The sequence below is a fragment of the Phacochoerus africanus genome, chromosome 6, assembly GCF_016906955.1.
Source record: "Phacochoerus africanus isolate WHEZ1 chromosome 6, ROS_Pafr_v1, whole genome shotgun sequence".
Taxonomy (NCBI): domain Eukaryota; kingdom Metazoa; phylum Chordata; class Mammalia; order Artiodactyla; family Suidae; genus Phacochoerus; species Phacochoerus africanus.
In genome coordinates, this window is record NC_062549.1 from 87,441,713 (window position 1) to 87,462,876 (window position 21,164).

Consider the following 21,164-nt stretch of genomic DNA (forward strand, 5'->3'; position numbering starts at 1 on the left):
GAAAGACTGTCACAGAGGGTGCACAGAAATGATTGATGTCTGAGCCATGTTTTTTGAAATGAGGAGAAATTAGCCAAGCAAAATTGTGTGTTGTATGTGTTGGCACATACAAGCGTAAGCTTTGGAGAACATCTGACATTTAGGAGGTCCAAGTTTAACATTATTTGTACAAGAAAATATTTATTTATATAGCTCAGTTGCTTAAGACTGAATTCTTTGGTGTTAATGGGGTGCTTTTCTGAAAGTATGATATATCAAAATTGAGGACAAATCACATAGATAACCCATAATCTTTCCAAATTCTCTAAATTGTTGATGAAATGGGTTACTCTCTGTTAAAGTGATTTACTTGAACTGAATCCTATAAATAATACAACCGTTAGGCAAGCAGGATAGACATAACAAAATACCTAATTAGGCCATTATTTAGAAAGAAATATAAACTTCAAATATTTCAATTATAAAAAGAACACTACATTATCTATGAAACTTCAAAGAATATGGTTGTCACTATTTTCTTTTACATTTCCTAATAAAGGAAAAGGAGTCTCAGCCACAGGATTAAAACAAAAAAACTCAACCTCTCCCTAATAATACCAATTATAAAAGGAAATCTCATCCTGAGATAAGCTTATTAAAATCTATAATTTCACATAAATATATTAATTTGATTATAAAGGCCATAAAACAATTAGGTACCTATGACAACTATTTCAAAACTGATTAGTAGTTCATAAATGATCTACCAACCTGGTATGTTACCCAAAAATACACTTAAATCTTACATATTGCCAAAGAAACTCCATATATGTCTCGCGGCATGCTTCTCTGAAGTGAATAAAGTTGATAATGCCACTTAAAAACCGACTTGTCCGTTTTGCCTCTAAAATAGAAAGTAAGACTCTTTAAATAAAAACCTTTGAAACTATATAATACAAAAATGAAAATTCATCCTCTCCCATCATATATTCTGTCCATAGCATATAGAACAAAAATGTGCATATGCTAATTAACCAAAGGGCAGACCATCTGTTCTAACTTAATGAACAGAATTTTCTTAGCATTTAACCCCCCCCCCGAAAAAAGCACAGAAAATCAGATGAAATATATAAAACAACAAATTTTAGACACTGAACAACAGGCAATATAGGACAGCAATCCCCAAGAGAAGTAAACCTTATTCATGCACCAGCCCGCCACTTAAGAGAATTTTCAGGCTGCGTCCCAGAACTCATGGGTTTTTCTGGGTCATGAAGATAGAGTTTAAAGTTTCGAGACACCAAAGGAACAAGATTTTTGGAGTTTGAAGAGGACAAGGCAAGTAGAATTTATATAAACTCTATCTTCTTGATTCAGTCTTTATAAATATATTCCATTTGTTCAGGAAGGTAGAGAAAAGCATTAACATTACAAGGAGAGAAAAGGAAGACCTGGATGAAGCTTTTACAATTGAAAAATAAATTATCTGAAAAGAAAAATACACTAGATAGGAGTTCCTATTGGGGCTCAGTGGTAAAGAAGCTGACTAGGATCCATGAGGATGAGGGTTCAAAACCTGGCCAAGCTCAGTGAGTTAAGGATCCAGCATTGTTGTGAGCTGTGGTGTAGGTTGTAGATATGGCTTGGATCCTACATTGTTGTAGTTGTGGTTAGGCCAACGGCTGCAGCTCAGATTGGACCCCCTAGCCTGGGAACTTCCATATGCTACTGGTGTGGCCTGAAAAAAAAAAAAAAGAAAAACACACTAGATAGGATTAAGAAGAGGGAAAAAATGTAATTGTAATGTACACATGTAAGGATAACCTGATCCCCTTGCTGTACAGTGGGAAAATAAAAAAAATTATAAAAAAACAAACAAACAAAAACATAAAACTATTAAAAAAAAAAAGAGAGATGAAAGGATTAGTGAAATTGAAGACACAGCAATAAAAGCTATCTAAAATGAAGGCCAGAGAGAAAAAAATGAGTAGAATGCTTAAGATCTAAGGGACAATTATCAAGCAGCATAATAGATGTATAACTGGAGTCCTACAAAAAGAAGTGGCAGAAAAACTTTTCTAATATAGCTAAACATTTTCCAAATTTAATAGAAACTATAAACATATCCAAGGAAGTGATTAAATCTAAATGTGTGTGTGTGTGTGTGTGTGTGTGTGTGTGTGTTTGGCAGAGGTGAGTTGGGTAGAGGAGCCAAAGAGAAAAATCCCCAAAAGGCAAACTACAATCATACTGCTGAAAATTTTTGATAAAGCGAAAGTCTTAGGAAAAACAGCCAGACATGAGAAGAACCAAGAAAGAATAACTCCAGGCTGAGTAAGAAAGTGATCTGGATCATTAACTTACACGTAGAAACAGTTAACGATGCCTTGGACTCACATAACATAGAGGACTGGAGCTGAGATCCCTACAAGATGTGGGACTCCAGAAAGGCTACATCCTTAGTAAAAAGGTAGATTAAGGAAGGAAAAATTTCTCGTAACAGTGCAGAGAAATGACAAAGTTAAAGTGTCTTAGCCTTGTCTTCAGTGAGGAAATAATCTCCTCTGAGAATTCTAAACCTTGGGCCCACTGCCAAATGGATTTTTAGTTAAAATTATACTATATATGTGATCCAAGAACTATAAAAATTAGGAATTAATGTTACAAGTGGTCTTTAGCCAATGATAATCCTGGACTAAGTTCCAAAAGCAAAAGATACCTCAGCAGGGATGTGGTCTCAACCCCTAAAGCCAAAGAAGCAAAAGACTACCCTGCTGAAGATGAGCTTAAATTTACAATTCAAAATGCATGTTTGCACATGCACACACACACACACATACTAAATCATCTATAGCCAGTTTGCAGGATGGAGCTAAAGGGAAATTTATTGCACTAAACATCTAAGAAAGGTCTAAAATTGATTGTCTCAGCTTCTATCTTTAAAAAACTAGGAGAAAAAAAATAAAGAGCAAACTCAAAACAAGCAGGAAAAAAAGAATGACTAGCAATGAGTGCAAAAACTAATAAAATTGAAAACAAATAAAATACATAAAAATCAGTGAAACAAAAAGCTAGTTCTTTCAAAAGATAACAAAGTTGATAAACCTCTAGCAATACTGATGAGGGAAAAATCAAAATGTAAAGAAACAAATTACTAATGTCAAAATGAGAGAGGGGACATAACCACTAACCTCAAAAACTATTAACATGTTACAGGAAAATCATGAGCAACTTTATGCTAATACTTATGCCCATTTAAATGAAATGGATAAACTCACTGAGAAAGGTAACCTACAAAAGTTGACTTGGGAGCTCTGGCAATAAACAAACAGCATATCCCTTTATTTATCTAAAAAATTGAATTATTAATTAAAACCTTCTGACAGAGAAAAGTCCAGTCCCAGATGGAGTCACTGGTGAATTCTACCAAACATTTAAGGAAGAAATAATACAAATTTCACAAAACTATTACTGGAAATGAAAGAGAGAATCTTTCTAAACTTATCCTAAGAGTCTAGCAATATATGAATATTCAAATCTCTCACAGCAGTGACATTATAAAAAAAATACAGACTGTCATATAATTGGAATGATACTGCAAACAGCCTCTGCAGATCGACTTCTTACATTTAGCGATATGCATTTAAGATCCCTGCATGTTTTTTCATTGCTTGATAGGCTCATTTCTTTACAGCACTGAGTAATAGTCCCCTGGCTTGATGAACTAGTTTATTTATTCATTCACCTACTGAAGGGCATCTTGGTTGCTTCTAAATTTTGTCAATTATGAATAAAACTGCAACAAAGATCTGCGTGCAGGTTTTGTGTGGACATAAGCTTTCAACACATTTGGGTAAATACTAAGGAGCATGACTATTGAATCATAGAGTAAGAATACATTTAGTTTTGTATAAAACTGACAACTATCTTCCAAAGTCGCTGTACCATGTTGCATTCCCAACAGCAATGAATGAAAGTTCCTGTTGTTCCACATCCTCATCAGCAATTGGTATTGTCAGTGTTTCAGCAACATGGATGGACCTAGAAATTATCATACTAAATGAAGTAAGTCACACAAAGACAAATATCATAAGAGATCACTAATATGTGGAATATAATTCTTAAAATGATACAAAAGAATTTATTCACAAGACGGAAACACTCAAAAGATTTTGAATCCAAACCATGGTTACCAAAGGGGAAACACTTTGGAGGGATAACCATTTGGAGGGATAAATTGGGAGGTTTGGACTGACATGTACACACTACTATATATAAAGTGCATAAGAAAAATTTTGCCATTCTAACAAATGTGAAGTATTAGTTCAATCACTTTTGACAAAAAGTTCCATCAATGGAGAATGGATAATTTTTTCAGTGAGTGGTGCTAGAATAATTTGATAACCATATGCATAAAGGAAAAGAAATGAACTTTGACCTTTACCTCGCATGATAATCAAAAATCCAAAGACTGTTATATTGGGAATGGATGGGCAATGGGACCCTACTGTATAGCTCAAGGAAATGTGTGTGACTGGGTCACTTTGCTATACAATAGAACTCAATGAAGTATTGTAAATTAACTATACTTTTAAAAAAACAATAAAAGCTAAAAGCACAACATGCTTAGAGCAAAAGAGGAGTAAATCTTAGCATCCTTAAGGCCAAGATTTCTTGATAGAACAAAAAAAGTTTTATGAATAATAAAAGAAAAGTATCAATCCACTAGAATCTTCAAAACTGAAATATATTTTGTGCTTGAAGATATTATGAAATTGAAAAGGCAAGTAATAGACTAAGAAAACATTTGCACATGTTTCCAAAATATCTGAAGAAGCCTTCCCACTCAATAAGACAAACAATTCAATTTTTTTAAAGTAGACAAAAGATTCAAATAGCCACTTCACCGAAGATAAATGGTTAGCAAATATGCATATGAAAATATGCTTACTGTTATCTAATCACCAGGGAAATGTAAAATAAACCATGAGATACAATTAGCCTCTAGTATGTCAAATAAAAACTTACAATTTTGGGGTTCCCTTGTGGTATAGCAGGTTAAGAATCTGGCATTATTACTGCAGCCGCTGGGGTGGCTGCTGTGGCACAGGTTTGATCCCTGGCTAGGGAACTTCTACATGCCGTGGGCTTGGCCATTAAAAAACAAACAAAAAAACCTTACAATATCAAGTCTAGGGAGGATGTGGAACAAATGAAACCACCACACATTGCTAGTAGTACTGGAAACGCTTTATGATACAGCCACTTTGAAAAACTGTTTGGCTGTTTCTTAAAAAGTTAAGCATATACTTCCTGTAATATATGAACCAGCATTTCTACTTCTGACATTCATCCAGAGAAGTGAAAGCATGTGTGCATACAAAGAATTGTACACTAATGTTCACAGCAAATTTACTCATAATAGCCAAAAATGGAAACAATTCAAATGTCTGTCAACTGGACAATGAATAAACTTATTCTGTAAGTGTATATTGTGGTATACACTTACAGAATACTACTCCAATCTAAAAGAAACAAAGTCCTAGTAAATGCAGTAACATGGACAAATCTCAAAAGCATTATCCTAAGTTAAAGAAGCCAGATGCAAAAGACTATAGACTGCACAATTTCATTTACATGAAGTCCTGGAAAGTCAAAGAGTTATAGTGATAGAAGGCAAAGCAATGGTTGTAGGTAAAAGGAGGTGATCAAAGGAAACTGACTACAAAGGGATATGAGGAAACTTTGGGAATGTTATGATTATGACAGTGGTTATATAACTACATACATTTGTTCACACATTTAAAATTGTAAACTTCTAAAACTGGTGAACTTTTATTTTGTATAAATTATGTGTCAATAAACAAAAACCAAAGTAGGAAATACAAAAAAGGATAAAAAATAATTTTTTTTGTCTTTTTAGGGCTGCACCTGCAGCATATGGAGGTTCCCAGGCTAGGGGTCGAATCAGAGCTGTGGCTGCTGGCCTACACCAGGCCACAGCAACACCAGATCCAAGCTGCATCTGTGACCTACACCACAACCCACCGCAATGCTGATCCTTAACCCGCTGAGCAAGGCCAGGGATTGAACCTGCATCCTCATGGTTACTAGACACATTTGTTTCCACTAGCCATGATGGGAACTCCAAAAAATAAATTTTTAAATAGCACACCAAATATCTTGCAACATAAAATAAACATGTATAAATATCAAAGAGTCAAATGAATTAAGGGACACAAAGTTAGGAGAATTTTATATTTAAATCTAATATCATGATTATTATCAGTGATAAAAGATGTTTTCTTCATAGTAAAAAGTAATTATTACATTTGATATGATTGGTATAATGAACCCACTATGCAGCATCACAGGTTGCATATTATTTGTATTCGTATTCTCAAATTTACAGCATATTTTTCAAATATAAGGAATTAAAAAACTAATCAGAAAAAAGGCTTTCTTATGGTTTTACAAAGGAAAAATTTCCAATAATAGGATATTTAAAAAACTTGTCCTTGACAATCAAATACACTTTATGAATGTAATTTCCTTAAAGTCTTTTTTTTAAAAAATATATTGATAGGAAGGTAAAATGTTAGACTGATGCTAAATATCAAAAATTGTTTTAAATTCTCACTTACTTGGATAGAGAATATCAGCAATCTCAAAGTCATTCACCCGACAGATGGGCAGAAACGAGTCCCTTGAAGATAAAGTGAAGCAAGAAATATTGAAAAGTGTATTGTGAATTACACAGAAAGCCAGAGGGCATAAACATCTAATTTTCAAAAATATTTCAGGATATATTTCTCAGTGTCAAAGGAGTAAGTCAGAAGTCTACTACAATACATAATCCCATAGCACTGAGATCTACTTTTTCTGAATATTACGCAAGTATTCATGAATACCAAGGTATAGTTATAGATTCTAATAAGCAAACACTCTTGGGGATATGAGGACTCTTTAAGAATGCAAAACCCTCCACAATTTGAGACTCACAATATCTTAATACATCAATTGAAAGAACTGAAGATGCCACAGGTGGAAACAGTTATATTTGCTGAAAGTGTACAATATATTGAATATTTATGGGATGGAGTGAAGAGAAAAACTGTAGAAATTCCTCCCCAAAGAAAATTGTATCATTAAGAAAGCTTAATGCAATGTAAGTATGAATGTGTACTAAGAAAACAATGATTCTTTACTCACAGATGAATAAATAAATTGCTGACTGGTAAGAAGCCTTCCATTATATGTGGATATGTAACTTCAGAGTTCACTGGCATCTAAATGTAAATCACAAAACCTAAGTTACACATTGATTAGACAAAAAGAGAAAAATCTTAAATCTTAGGAAGTCTTAGCCACAGATTAAGATCAAAATATATTAACTTATTATCATTAATTAAAAACAAACAATACAGATCCTAGCACAAAACCAGAGTTGTTATTAATAATATAGGAGGCTCACAATGAGTGCTCAAAAAAACTTTTTTTTTTTTGTTTTGTCTTTTTGTCCTTTTAGGGCTGCACCCGAGGCATATGAAGATTCCCAGGGTAGGGGTCGAATCAGAGCTGTAGCTGCCAGCCTACATCAGAGCCACAGCAATGCCAGATCCGAGCCGCATCTGCAACCTACACCACAGCTCATAGCAACATCGGATCCTTAACCTATTGAGCGAGGCCAGGAATCGAACCTGCAACCTCATGGTTCCTAGTTGGATTCGTTTCCACTGTGCCATGACAGGAACTCCAAAAAAATTTTTTAAATGAATGAGAAAATAAAGGGGTAATGGTTAGTTAGCACTTACTAAATATCAAGTACTATGCTAAGCATTTGAAATATATATTCTCTTAATTTTTATAACAATAGGAAAGAGTACTACCCCTATTTCATAGACAAAGAAACTAAGCCCTAGCAAGGTTTCACAGTAAATAAGTAGCAAACTCTTTGATTTTTTTAAACAATATATAAAGCGAGGTTCTACGGATATAACATTTTTGTGCATCTCCAGATGATGCCCTGATGATTTAACAACAGCAAAAAAAGATGAAAGAAAATGATCTTCTTACAAAAAATACCTAATTTGCTGAAAGCTCAATTGCCCTATTTCAATTGTTTTCAATTTTAGCACATATCTCCAACTCTAATTTGGGAGTCCTTCCTGAGAAAAGAACAGTATCTGTGAAGCTTTTGCTGTTGCTTATTATAGTCTCTGAAGACAAACCTGCAAATCTGTGAATAACTGCAATAGTATCAATAATCTGTGTCATTTAGGTCCCTTACTATAGTTTTCATCTTACTAAAGCTATCAGCATAAACCATTATTACACCTAAGATTCTCTTTAAGTGACACTGATTTTATATAAGCCTTTTATTTTGTTGAAAATAAAGTCAAGAACTTCTTATCCTGAAAACCAATACTCAATATGAGCAGGAGAAATGCAACAAAAGAACATAATTTTGCCTCATCTTAAACCCACCATGTAAAAATGCTCCAGTCGAATTCCATATACGATTTGTAAAGCTCTCATGTAGATCATGTGCAAGACTTCAGGCTACAACAGAAAAATAGCTTTAAATACTTGCTGTATCACATCACCATTACTGTCCAATACTATAGTCAATGGATGCAAAGAAGAGTGACAAAATTACTCCATTTCTCTTGAAATATTTAATTTTTCCAAATTTCAAAAAACATGATTATTAGTTTGTTCATGTAATAAGTGGTCAACAAGATCAGTTATTTAAGCTTATATAAAGAATGATAATAAGTATATTCAATACTAATCCAGGCAATCTCTCCACATTAGGAAACAGAAGATGGATTAGTCTATCAGAACAAGTGTCAGGTACATGGCAAAAATAATGGCTCAACGAAGGTATTTTTTTTTTTTAAAGATCATTGGAAATCTTGTTTGGTGCCTCAGATGTTAAGGTTTAAGATGCTTTAGTTATTAAAGTTTAAGTGAATACTATGATCTAGGAAGTATAAATTTAATAGGATAGTATGGGTTTAACGTTTATCTTTTAAACCACTGGTTCCCAATTGCAGACTTATAGCACCTGTTCTGATTCATATACAAACAAGTTCATTTATTCTGAGATTATTCCTTCCACTTTAAAGAATTAAAGAGGCATCAAGATCAAAAAGTTTAAGTTCTACATCATTAAACCTGGGTTTATTATTTTATTGCTTCAAGATGAACATAGGAAATTGGACGGAGACTTTGAGGTTTTCTGTGACACATAAATAGTTCATTTTTGCATTTAATAACTAAAGATATAAAGAACAATGTCTGTCAAAACAAGTCAATTCCCCCTTGGGGCATAATGGAAGAAAATTAATCTGTAGGTGTCCAAAGAAGATTGTTTATAAGCACTTTTTTTGTGATTGGAAACCACCTGGAATAAGCTCCTGCAAGCTCTCCCAATAAATGATACTCTCAGACCACTGCTTCAATAATAAAAAGTTTAATATACTTTACCATGTCTAAGCTTTATTTTTTTTAAGAAAACGACCATATTAAAGATTTGAATTCCTAATGGGAATGCAGAAGTTGCCCCACATAGAAACAATGTTATTTTAAAATTACACTAGGTGAGAGGTCTTTCTCTGGATTAAAATGACTAGCTTGTATCAAACAGTAAGATACATGCCCTTCTCCACACACTACAGACCTAGCAATTTAATTTCCTTTCAAATAACATCAACCACATGCAAACATTACCACATTTTACCTTGGGATTTGGAGAAAGATCATTCTTGGAGAGGTTTTTACCATCAGCTCCTGTTAAGATTTTGTTTCGAATATGAACCACAATCTCAGCTACATTATATCTGGGAAAAGATAAAGTTTCCATCTTGGGAGTCTCCTGCTAGTCTAAAGAAATTAAAAAAACAAGATCAGAAACATGGCACAACCAGCAATTCTCATTATCTAGAAGCTGATAAATAGAAAATTAGCAAGCCAAGGTTGAACTATACTCATAGCAGTGCTAGCTATCATCAAATCATCAAACATCCTAGTAAATAACATTAAAAATATGTACAGACGTACACACACACACATATCCTAATATAACTTTTATTCTAAAGCAATATAATCATTTTCTAGTTTTCCTAATGTTGTTTTTCTTTCATATGGGAAAGAGGACTTAGGTCCAGACAGATGAGAAACTATGTTTTTCTTTTTTAAACTGGTAAGATAGTAAGATCTATCCTGAAAATTAATCCTTGAAACAAGATATACAGGCAACACTACCAAGATATACAGGCAACACTTTTTTTTTTTTTTTGGTCTTTTTGCCATTTCTTGGGCTGCTCCTGCAGCATATGGAGGTTCCCAGGCTAGGGGTTGAATCGGAGCTGTAGCCACCAGCCTACGCCAGAGCCACAGCAACACGGGATGCGAGCCACATCTGCAACCTACACCACAGCTCACGGCAACGGCCAGATCCTTAACCCACTGAGCAAGGCCAGGGATCGAACCCACAACCTCATGGTTCCTAGTCGGATTCGTTAATCACTGAGCCAAGATGGGAACTCCTAGGCAACACTATAGAACTATTATAGAAACAATAGGAAAATAGGGTAGATAAAAAAAACTATACTCTGATGTGATATTTTATTCAATGTACACACAGTGGCATGACTAATGAAGTTTAAGATGTAAATAGGAAGAGAGAGAGGAAAAAAAGAGTAAGAGTACAGTAGCTGTAATTGGTGGGACTTCCAATCACCAGAGTGACAATTTGGGGAAAAAAAAAGAAACAACAAAAGCCACCTCCCCTATGTCCTCAGATAGTGAGGTATTCCCAACTGGTCCCCCTGGAGCAGTAATTCTCACAATTTTGTAGACATTCTTGGTTGTCAGGAGTAAAGTGGGGATGCTACTGGAATCTAGTGGGTAGAAGGCCCAGCGTTCTGCTAAACATCCTGCAATGCATAGGCCAGCCACTCAAGAGCAAAGAACTATTCAGTTCAAAATGCCAATAATGCTGAGGTTAGGAAATCCTGCCATAGAGCCTAGCACTCAACTCTTGTTATATGACTTGCCACAGTGTACTGTGATGATGTTTCTGGCATTACATGGTGGGCTCTCAGTAAGCTAAGAAAACTTTCATTTTCTTCACATCTCTAGCTGTGCCTAACAGAATAGCAATCATCACAGTAGTAGTAGAAGCAGCAGCAATAGAAGCGCAACTGTCTCTTAGCTAACAATACTTGGTTAATTACCTATGAATCCCCTATTCTCTAGAGAATCAGCTGTTCCCAGAGATCCAATGTGAATATATTCAATTTTGCAAACAAACTGAAATGACCCACAATTCTGGAAATCTATTTCTTTAGGCTCCGAGTGTTTCTTAGAATGTCAGGGTTAGAAAGCAGCTTTGGCACCCTGCTTAACCTCTGACAAATATAGGATACCATTCTAAAATATGATTAACAAACAGCTTCCCAGTTCTGCTTGAACACTTGAAAACAGCATTTGCTGTCTCAAGGCAAAAGTTTTTTCCACCTTAGTATAGCTCTAATAATCAGATAACTCTTTCTCATACTAGATAGAATTTTCTTTCTGTTTATTGTAAGTGTTACCTACTGGTCTTATTTCTAGTCACAGCAAATATGTAAAATATACTAATCTGTTTACATGATTCCACTTTCAAAAATGTGAAGGAAGCTATCATCTCTGCTTAGCCTTCTCTTGTCTAAGGTAAGCATAATTTAAGAATAACCACTCCTTTTATGACTTTGTTTCAGAAATTTTACCATTCTACTCATTTTCCTCCAGAACTAGTCTGTTAATGTCTTCTTAAAATGTAATGCTCAGATTGAACACAATACTCTGAATATAGTCTGTTCAGGGAAGAATATCAGTACAGCTGGCAACAGTCACTGTTGATCAAGTGCTATTGACAAACATATATGATGGAGTGAAAACTCCCAGAACTTCTTCAGCATAGCTCACTGATGTCAAGCCAAGACTTCTTCATATTCTTCTTACATAACTGATTACTTGAATCCTAAGCAAAGACTTGCATTTCCTATTATTGAATTCATAATTCCAAGTTTTCCTTCTATAGCCACAATCTTTTTGAACCCAGATTCTGACACCTCATATATGTCCTTTTCAGCATAAATATGCGTATCTACATTTTCATCTAGGTGAGAGATTTAAAAATCAATGATAAAAAGCCTTGCCCAAAGAAAGGCGGCAGAAAGTTAATTTTCCAAAACATACTATATCTGGATCAGAGATGATCACATTAAAGAGGTGTAAAATATCTTCAAAATTATTATTGCACATCCCTCTCTTCTAAAATCTTCACACTCTATCAGATTAATCCATATAGAATACCACTGCATCATGTAACATCTTTACAAAAATAATTACTCGCCCTATTCGCCACATCAAATTCACATGTTTCTGCTTGGTTTCTAAAACCTTCCACAATTTAATAACCTAATGAATTTTCTGTTCCAAGTTAGTCTCCTCCAGGACGTTTCCTAAACTTCCAATGTTTCCTCTTGGAACCACCTTTCATATCCAATTTCTAGCTTCTTTTAACAGGTTGAATCAAGGGAAGTTCCAATCCATTCTTGGGGGAGGGAGAAAAAAAAAAAAACAACAACACAGGAGAAGAGAGGGGGAAAATGGAGGAGAGAGGCACTTTGGTTAGATAAAGATATATAAATGACCTAATAAATGTAAAGTGATCCTCAGGCCGCCTGCCAAGTAACAGGCATTTTACATTCGTTACCCCTCAGTTTCTCATTTATTTGCAACACCGAAGTCCTGTGCATAGTAGGTTTTGAATGAATACCAGTTAAATTTCAAACACATTGTTTTGCTAAAATAAATTAGATCGTGGAAATCAAAATCCCAGGAAACAGAGAATAAACAAAAACAATGACTCCCAACCTCAATAAGGTAAAGTTTCCTGAACTCATTCAGGAAGAATAATCATGCTATACATGCATGGCATATGTAGACTGCTCTCTTCCTCTGACTTTCGGATGAAGTATATTTTTGCCTTTTGATTCCTGATTTTGACTTTGGTTAAGCGACGTTTGAGCAACGGAGGTTTGCAGAAAGTTGACCAACATCTGCAACCCCATCACCTTCTAAAAAAATGGGTTTAAAACATATAAATGCAAGCTTCAACTGACCAGCTTCAAACTGACTAGTTTGGGGGACTAAAATCCAAAAAAATGACCTGTCTTCTCTAGTCTCCCCCGCCCGCGCCGCGCCCAACGAAAACACTGCCAGGCCCCGCGTTCTGACTCCGGCCGGTGGCTCCAGAGCGAGAGGGCGCACTTAGTCTCCCTTTCTCCTCCCGCGCGTGTCTGTTAGCGCTCACCTGCCGCACCAGCCGCCCACAGGAAGACGGCGAGTCCGTGGAGCAGTTACAAGCGAAGCCAAAAATCTGCAAACAACAACCGTTGTTACTTTTCAAACATGCCGCCTCTTCCTGTAAGTCCCTCCCCGTTCCGCCCCGCCCACTTCCTGCTCTCTAGCCGCGCCGGGTGCCGGTTGGGCTCAATAGACTCAAGGCGGCTGGGGCTGGAACTGCGAGAGGACGCCGGGTTCCACGCGGAACTATTTTTCGCGGAGTTGGTGCCTAGTCGGACCTCGAGTTCGTAAGCAGTGAGAGCGCAGTGGTTTGGAGGAGTCCGAGGTTGCTATGGAGTCCCCGAAACTTTTGAAAACTGTCGGGGTTCCAGGCGAAGAGCAAGAGCGAATGGAGGATTTCTGGAGACATGTGCTAAGCTTAAGGTGACAAGGGAAAGAGGACGTGGGGCTTTCAATGGAGCAGGGTAAGTCATAGAGTCTCAGAGTAATAATGATATCGATATTTTTTGGTCATTAATTATGAGGCGCCAGGTTTTGTGTTGGATGCTTATAGGTATTATCTAATTTAGGCTTCATTAGAAAGGGAAAAGGAGGAGTTCCCGTTGCGGCTCAGCTGCTTAAAAACCCGCTAGGATGAGGATGCGGGTCCGAGCCCTGGCCTCACGCAGTGGGTTAAAGTATCTGGCATTTACTCGCGCTGTAGTGTGTAGGTCGCAGATGCGGCTAGGATCTGGCGGATCTGGCGTTGCTGTGGTTGGCCTGCAGCAGTTCCGATTAGACCCCTGAGAATTTACATATGCCGCAGGTGCGGCCCTAAAAAAAATGAGAGGGGAAAAAAAAAGGGAAAAGGGAAAGGGGTGCTCCCTGGTGGTTCAGCTGGTTAAGGATCTGGCGTTGTCACTGTTGCGGCACAGGTTTGATCCCTGGCCGGGGATCTTACGCATGTGCGGGTGAGGAAAAAAAAAAAATTAATAAGGAAAAGTGGTTAGTAGATACTGTCATCAAATGAGTGATTAAATCAAGGAGATTATGCACTTGGCCCAAAGCTGTACGCAGTAGTTCATAAGTAGCATAATCAGGATTTGAACACAGATCATTTGATTCTGTGTTTGTAAGTACAACTTCAAGAGATGAGAGCAACCTAACAGTGCACCTGGTTAGGTCAGTTCACTTTCACAGGCTTAGAAGTGATTCGTTTCCACTTGTACAGTAAGTGACACTGTCTAGGGTAGAACCCAAATCTCCTGGTGCTTCTCCCTCCCTTCATTCATCCCTCCACAGGAGCCAGGGACTCCTGGTGTTTCCCAACACTGAACTATTAGCCAAACTTGGATGTCTCTGAGTTGGATTCTTCAGATAATAATGCTCGAATGAGAGGGAGTTCATACATGATCACAAATAAGGGTCTTGCAGCAGAAGGTACTACTGGCCTAGTTGTCAGAGGGAAAAGCCATTTGGTTTTCTTATGGCTTGGGACACTAGAGGCCATAATAAGACTTGTGTCTGACCACAGGCTATGGTAATATCTAGAGACAATGATGTATTGGATGGGAAGTCTGAATTGCCTCAAGTGAAAAATAATGCTGGAAAGATGTATTGGAAGTAGATGCAAATTCTGGTACTTTGATTTGGAGGGTGAAGGCTATACCTGTTAATATGGAAATGCATACCAATTTGAAAAAAAATACATTGCATATTCAGTAGTTTAGGGGTTTTTCCTTTCTATAAAAGTGAGTTAGGAAATAGATTTTTTTTAAATAGTGAGAGTCAGTGAAGAAAGGAGAGAAAAAAGCCTTTTCTCATTGGCACTTACCAAATCAAACTGATTATTTGTGCATGCACATACTCCACAGGCCACATCTTTTCAGAGGCAGGGAAAAGGGCTATAGATAGCATAGTGGCTGAGAGCTCAGCTCTTAAGTCAGAAAGAACTAGGTTTAAATATCTCATCACACTGCTTACTATCTGTATGGACTCAGGTAAGTTGTTTAACCTAACTAAAATGGTTTCTGCATCCTTAAAATAGTGATAATATCTGGCTTATAGAGTGTCATGAAGATTAAATGGATTCATTCATGTAAAATGTCCAGCAGAATTGTAAACACTTGATAAATATTCCCTGTTGTTTTGACTATTATGATTTATACATTGTCCTAGTAATATATCTTTCAAATGATAATTACCCAACAAATGTCTGAACCATTGTTAGGAGTCCAGACAAGAAAAGAGGGACCTGTATATAAACCAAGAATGGAATAGACCATGTGGAGAGAGAAAAGTGAGGTAAAAGAAGAGCAGGATGATGGTATCTACAATAAAATAATTGCTTATTTGGGGGATAATTTTACTATGGATATGGCAAGTTGATAGTTATATTAGAATTAAAATTAGGAAAAAAAACTAATGGTATTTACACAGACTGTCTCAATTACAAGAGTAGATCTGATTTTTCAAAATTCAGTTGTCTGTTACTGGTCATTGTGAAGTGGAGGGCAGAACATCAAAAATCCAGAAATCTCAACCTAGACTTTCTAGAGTTTTGTCATCATCCATAAAGACATTAACTACAGCAGAAAATTAGATTCCACTGTTTATGGCTGTAGCATCTTTTCCCGTTTGTATCTGTATGCCCTTATATGCTCTATATCTGTGCTTATATTTCATTTTCTCTGTCAACCCTCCTTCCATCCTTTCCCAGCCTAACCTGCATGGTTTATCAACATCCAAACTCCCTATGTCCGTTGCCTCTGACCCAGATGCCTGTCAAAACTTTAACCCTCAATCTGTCCCATAAATCCCCAGCTGGATGCCCCAGAGAAAACAACACAAATTGACATTGTATTATTACTCTTGCTCAACAGCTTCAGCTCACCGCAGTTCTTGACAGTCCTTTATCATTTGTCAGTTCCCTGTCTTAAAACCTTCAGTGATTTCCCATAACTACCTCCTTCCTCAGCTTCAGCTTCTCTTTTTAAGCACTTGATACACATTCACATGGGTCTGCATGTTTATGCTAATTCCTTTTCTAATTTTTATTCCATGTTCCTTTTCTAGATTGCACTTTAGATCCTGGATGACAGACCTGTAAGGACTGAGCAGACCTTTCACTGACAAGATGGGATTCTCAGTGAGAGCATGGCATCCTGAAACCAGGATTTTGTCTTTAATTCAGGTGGTGTTCCTATGAGAGCTAATGCTGTTAGTTAAACTTTTTAAAAAATCTCTTTTTTTAAGTGACAGGATTTCCAAATTGTTGTTTCTGCTTAGTTTTAGTGGGTTTGTAAGGATGAAAGTTTTATTCCCTTGGTCTAGTGTGGCAGTAATAGATGAAATATGAGAACTGGGTCCTACACTGTCCTTGCTTGCCATCAAGTGCCCTCTCATTTAAATATAGAGATTTCCTAGGGGCCATGGACATCTCCAACAACCTTCTCCCCAGTTAATTGAGAAAATGCAAGCCATCGTGCAACATAGACCTTACCTTCCTGGCTACCCATTTCCCTTACCACCACATTTATCTGTCTCTCTTATCTCAGAAGATGAAAAGTGCCTCCTTCACCTGTGCTATTGATCAGCACCTCTTTCTAGACTTCTCCGCTGCATTTAACACCATTAATCAGACTCTTCCTGACCTAACTTCCTTTGTTTCCTCCTGTTTCTTCTGCCTAACTCATGCTTCTTAGGGGGACTCTCTCTGCCTGCTTTTAAAATAGTATAGGTTTCAGGGGAGTTCCCGTCATGGCGCAGTGGTTAACGAACCCAACTAGGAACCATGAGGTTGCGGGTTCGGTCCCTGCCCTTGCTCAGTGGGTTGACGATCCGGCGTTGCCGTGAGCTGTGGTGTAGGTTGCAGACGCGGCTCCGATCCCGAGTTGCTGTGGCTCTGGCGTAGGCTGGTGGCTACAGCTCCAATTTGACCCCTAGCCTGGGAACCTCCATATGCCGAGGGAGCGGCCCAAGAAATAGCAACAACAACAACAACAACAAAAGACAAAAGACCAAAAAAAAAAAAATAGTATAGGTTTCAACGTTGGGTTTTTTGGTTGGTTTTTTTGTTGTGTGAATCTTTCCCTTCAGAGCACCATCCACTCATTGTTTTAATCTGCTTGCTCAAAGATCCTAAAACTACTGCTATCCCTGACTTCTTCCTTGAGATTCAGATTTTTATTTCTTTGCCTACTAGATAGATCCTTTTGGGCGGGCTCTTGAGCCATTCAAATTCTAATTTGTCCCTTCCTTTCACTTCTGCTACTGATCTATCTCACTGCTGCCTCCAGCCTTACCTCTATCCCACAGTTTTTCTTCTGAGTAGCTGCCAGGATGATCAGTATTAAATGTAAATCTGATCGTTTCATCAATCCCCTTAAATTTCTATATCCCTCTCTCCCTGTCACCTCCAAGATACAGTCCAATTCCGTAGCCTGCATACCAGGACCTCCCTGATCTTGCCACTGTTTATGCTTCTACTGTCATCTCCCATCACACCCACTTCCCCTTCCTGAGGCTGCTTTACACTTTTTCTTATTCTTAGTGATTCTGCATGGACTGTCTTGATTTTCTTTGCCTGATTCTTACTTTGGTGTCTTATTTTGAGCCAGATACTGAGCTACATACTGGAAATATAAGTGTGAACAATCAAATGTGGTAAAATTCAATCTAATAATTGACTTGACAGAGCTTGTATCTTCATAGGAAAGGAAGATAGTTTTTTGGTTTTTTTTTTTTCAAATGTGATTGTCTGAGTGGCTCCATGCTGGAAAATAGCTAGGAATTGGCCAGATTAAAGGGTGGAGGGCAAGATAGAGGTAACAGCTGTGAAGACCCAGACATGAGGGAAGAGCACAGTTTAGGAACAGAGCTTCTACGCAGAGAGCTATGGTGGGAAACAGGCACCAGCTCATGAAGAGTATTACTAGTCATGTTAGGGCATTCGTACTTCTTCCTAAAAGTAATAGTAAGTTTGAAGGGTTTCAGCATTAGGTTTGAATTTTAGGTAATAATTCAGGCTCCTGTGAGACAATGGAACCAAAGAGTGGCAAGATTAAAGGAAAGAAAACCAGTTAGGACATCATTATAGCAATCCTTGGGAAAGAAGATGGCAGCCTATGCTAGGGCATTACCATTGTGGATGGAAATAGATCCCAGAAGAATTCAGGACTAATTAACTGAATTGGGAGGGCAGAGGTGAGAGAAATAAAGGATAGGCTTCTATAAACAAGTTTTAGTGAAAACGCTCTTTGCTCTTTGCTATCGTATGTCCACAGGCTATATGTCCTTAGACATTGTAGATGCTTGATAAGTATCTGCTGAGTGAGTTTTCTGGCTTGAGCACCTAGATAAATGGGATGCCATTCTCTGATTTAGAAAGTGTGGAGGTGAACTCATCTTGGGGAGGTGACTGGTGATTGAATTTTGAACATGCCTGTGAGAGATACACATGAAAATGATAGATAAAATGCAATTGGAAGAGATCTGAGGTATATTCTTTGTATACTTAAAAAAATAAAAGTTTATATTTTATCAAAATGATCTGTTTTATATCTGTCTTTACTGCTACACAGGGCTGATTCTAAATGATTTGATTCCCTATCACCTAACAGCATGATCTGCACAAACTGGGGACCCAGTCAATGTTTGTGGTTGAATTAAACTACTCCTTTTTATTTTTTATTTTATTTTATTTTATTTTATTTTATTTTATCTTGTCTTTTTGCTATTTCTTGGGCTGCTCCCACGGCATATGGAGGTTCCCAGGCTAGGGGTCTAATCAGAGCTGTAGCCACCGGCCTACGCCAGTGCCACAGCAACGCGGGATCCGAGCCACGTCTGTGACCTACACCACAGCTCACGGCAACGCCGGATGCCGGATCGTTAAGGCACTGAGCAAAGGCAGGGACCGAACCCGCAACCTCATGGTTCCTAGTCAGATTCGTTAACCACTGCGCCACGACGGGAACTCCCTACTCCTTTTTAAACATGGTACATCTAACAGGAGAAATTAGTAATAGAAGTAGCCTCTGAGGAGAAAAGCTGGGGCCCAGAGTGAAAAGATTTTCTTTCATTGTATATGTTTCAGTTCTTTCTACTTTTCCTCCCATGTGCTTATACTTTCTATAAAAATAAAAAGATGAGAAAAAAATGTTCAATTTATATGAACTTTAAACTGAAGAGGTACTCCAATTATGATCTGATTGGTATAGCGTAGAATATTAATGCTATCTGAGATCATACCAGCATTTTTGACCACATCACATTATTGATTGGTTTACAAATTTAATGATTGTATCATTAAAGCCATTGTTCAGTTCACTTACACAAATAGTTAATATTTATTCATGTATTAAAGACAATGACTAGCCATGAATAGCAGGCCAAAGCAAAATCATGAATACATACTTTATATTAAGGACATCAGATAGATAATCTTTGAAACTATATTGCAAAGTACAGATAATACCTACTAAAACAAAGGAGTGTCATTGTTTTATGTCTAACATTTCATTTGAGAAGAAACTGTCTTTTTGACCTGGCAGCTAACATTTACTGCTTGCTGACATTACTAGCAGTATCTAATATGCAAAAGCCTTTATTTATATGTGCTGGATGTCCTTCGCACATCTTAGTTGGAGTTAATTATGAATGGATAGCTAAAAATGCTTTTATATATTTGTGAATTAGTTGTTGGGTTTTTTTTTTTAATACAGCCAAATCTGTAGCATATGGAAGTTCCCAGGCCAGGGCTCAATTGAAGCTGCAGCTGTGGCCACAGCCACAGTGACACCAGATCCATGTGGCATCTGCCACCCACACTATAGCTTGCAGCAATGCTGGAACTCCCTTAGGGTATAATTTTATTTGAAAGGTAGGGGTTATAGGTATACTGAAAATGCACTAATACCTGTAGTGGTAAATTCTAGTAACATTTTTGTTTGCACAGCATATTCACTAGGTGGCACTGTTGTGTTAATGTTAATGCAATTTGAAGGTTTTATTTCATTTTTTTTTACATAAGTAAATAGAATTAAAGTGATAAACATCGAACATAATGTTCTAGGTGGAAAAAATTAGATTCTGAATTTATTGGCTTTAAAATACATATTTAGAATTCAGTCTTAAGACAGGCAGCATTGAATTCAAAGTAGCTGCTTGCTTTTTATTACCTTTTAATCATTCCAGACCTATCTACTTCATTCTCAGATATTCATCTTTATATTAGTAGATTTGGGAACTGAGCTATACATTTGAGGTATTTTAAACAGTACCTTTGTTTTGGATTTAAGTATTACTCTATTTTGCACATCATCCAATCCTCTTTTCTTAACCAACTTGATCTCCACTACTTTTTAAAATATACCCTCTGTTCTAATCAGGTTCATCTCCTTACAACAATTCACTCTTACATCACTGTCAACCCTCAGTGGCTTTCTTTCAGTGTAGTGTATTTTATTCCTTTTTTATTTAGGATTCTTTTCCCCTTCTTTCCAACCTAGCCAAACTCAATCCGAGTATTACTTCTTTCACCAGTCGTTCACTTCCGGCTCCAGCCCACACTGATCTTTTATTTGTTCTCCTGGTATGTACCACATTAATTACATACTATGTTATATTACTTTTGAATCATTCCATGCAGGTAAATTTGATTATCTTAATTAAATTGCAAATACCCTTAAAGTCAGGGACTGAAGCTTCGTCTTTATACACTCTGTAACGGTGAACCCTGCAGTTGGTCTACAAATATGGCCTGACCCATGGACTTACTTTGGTCCCTGATGAAGTTTTATCAATTTAAATGAGAAAAATAAGGTCAATGTAGTGTTTTTCAT

At 37.0% G+C, this 21,164-nt stretch overlaps 1 protein-coding gene and 1 long non-coding RNA gene across 3 annotated transcripts in view; one reads left to right on the forward strand and one right to left on the reverse strand.

Annotated features, from left to right (window-relative positions):
- Positions 1–13,468, reverse strand: part of NUF2 (NUF2 component of NDC80 kinetochore complex) — a 31,939-nt gene extending 18,471 nt beyond the window's left edge. Inside the window, exons 1-6 of one of the 2 annotated variants that reach the window (XM_047784037.1) lie at positions 13,349–13,468; positions 9,725–9,867; positions 8,467–8,541; positions 7,192–7,268; positions 6,624–6,685; positions 786–883 (exon numbers count right to left, since the gene is read on the reverse strand). In XM_047784037.1, coding sequence (XP_047639993.1) covers positions 786–883; positions 6,624–6,685; positions 7,192–7,268; positions 8,467–8,541; positions 9,725–9,847 — 435 coding nt within the window. In that variant the 5' untranslated portion in view covers positions 9,848–9,867; positions 13,349–13,468. Of the gene's footprint in view, positions 1–785; positions 884–6,623; positions 6,686–7,191; positions 7,269–8,466; positions 8,542–9,724; positions 9,870–13,348 lie in introns of those variants that run through there. The other variant, XM_047784038.1, reaches the window with a different exon arrangement.
- Positions 13,469–13,555: 87 nt separating this feature from the next.
- Positions 13,556–18,867, forward strand: LOC125129393 (uncharacterized). The gene is made up of 3 exons (XR_007135470.1): positions 13,556–13,805; positions 16,396–17,059; positions 17,363–18,867. It is a non-coding gene; the product is annotated as an uncharacterized LOC125129393 (long non-coding RNA).
- Positions 18,868–21,164: the final 2,297 nt, after the last annotated feature.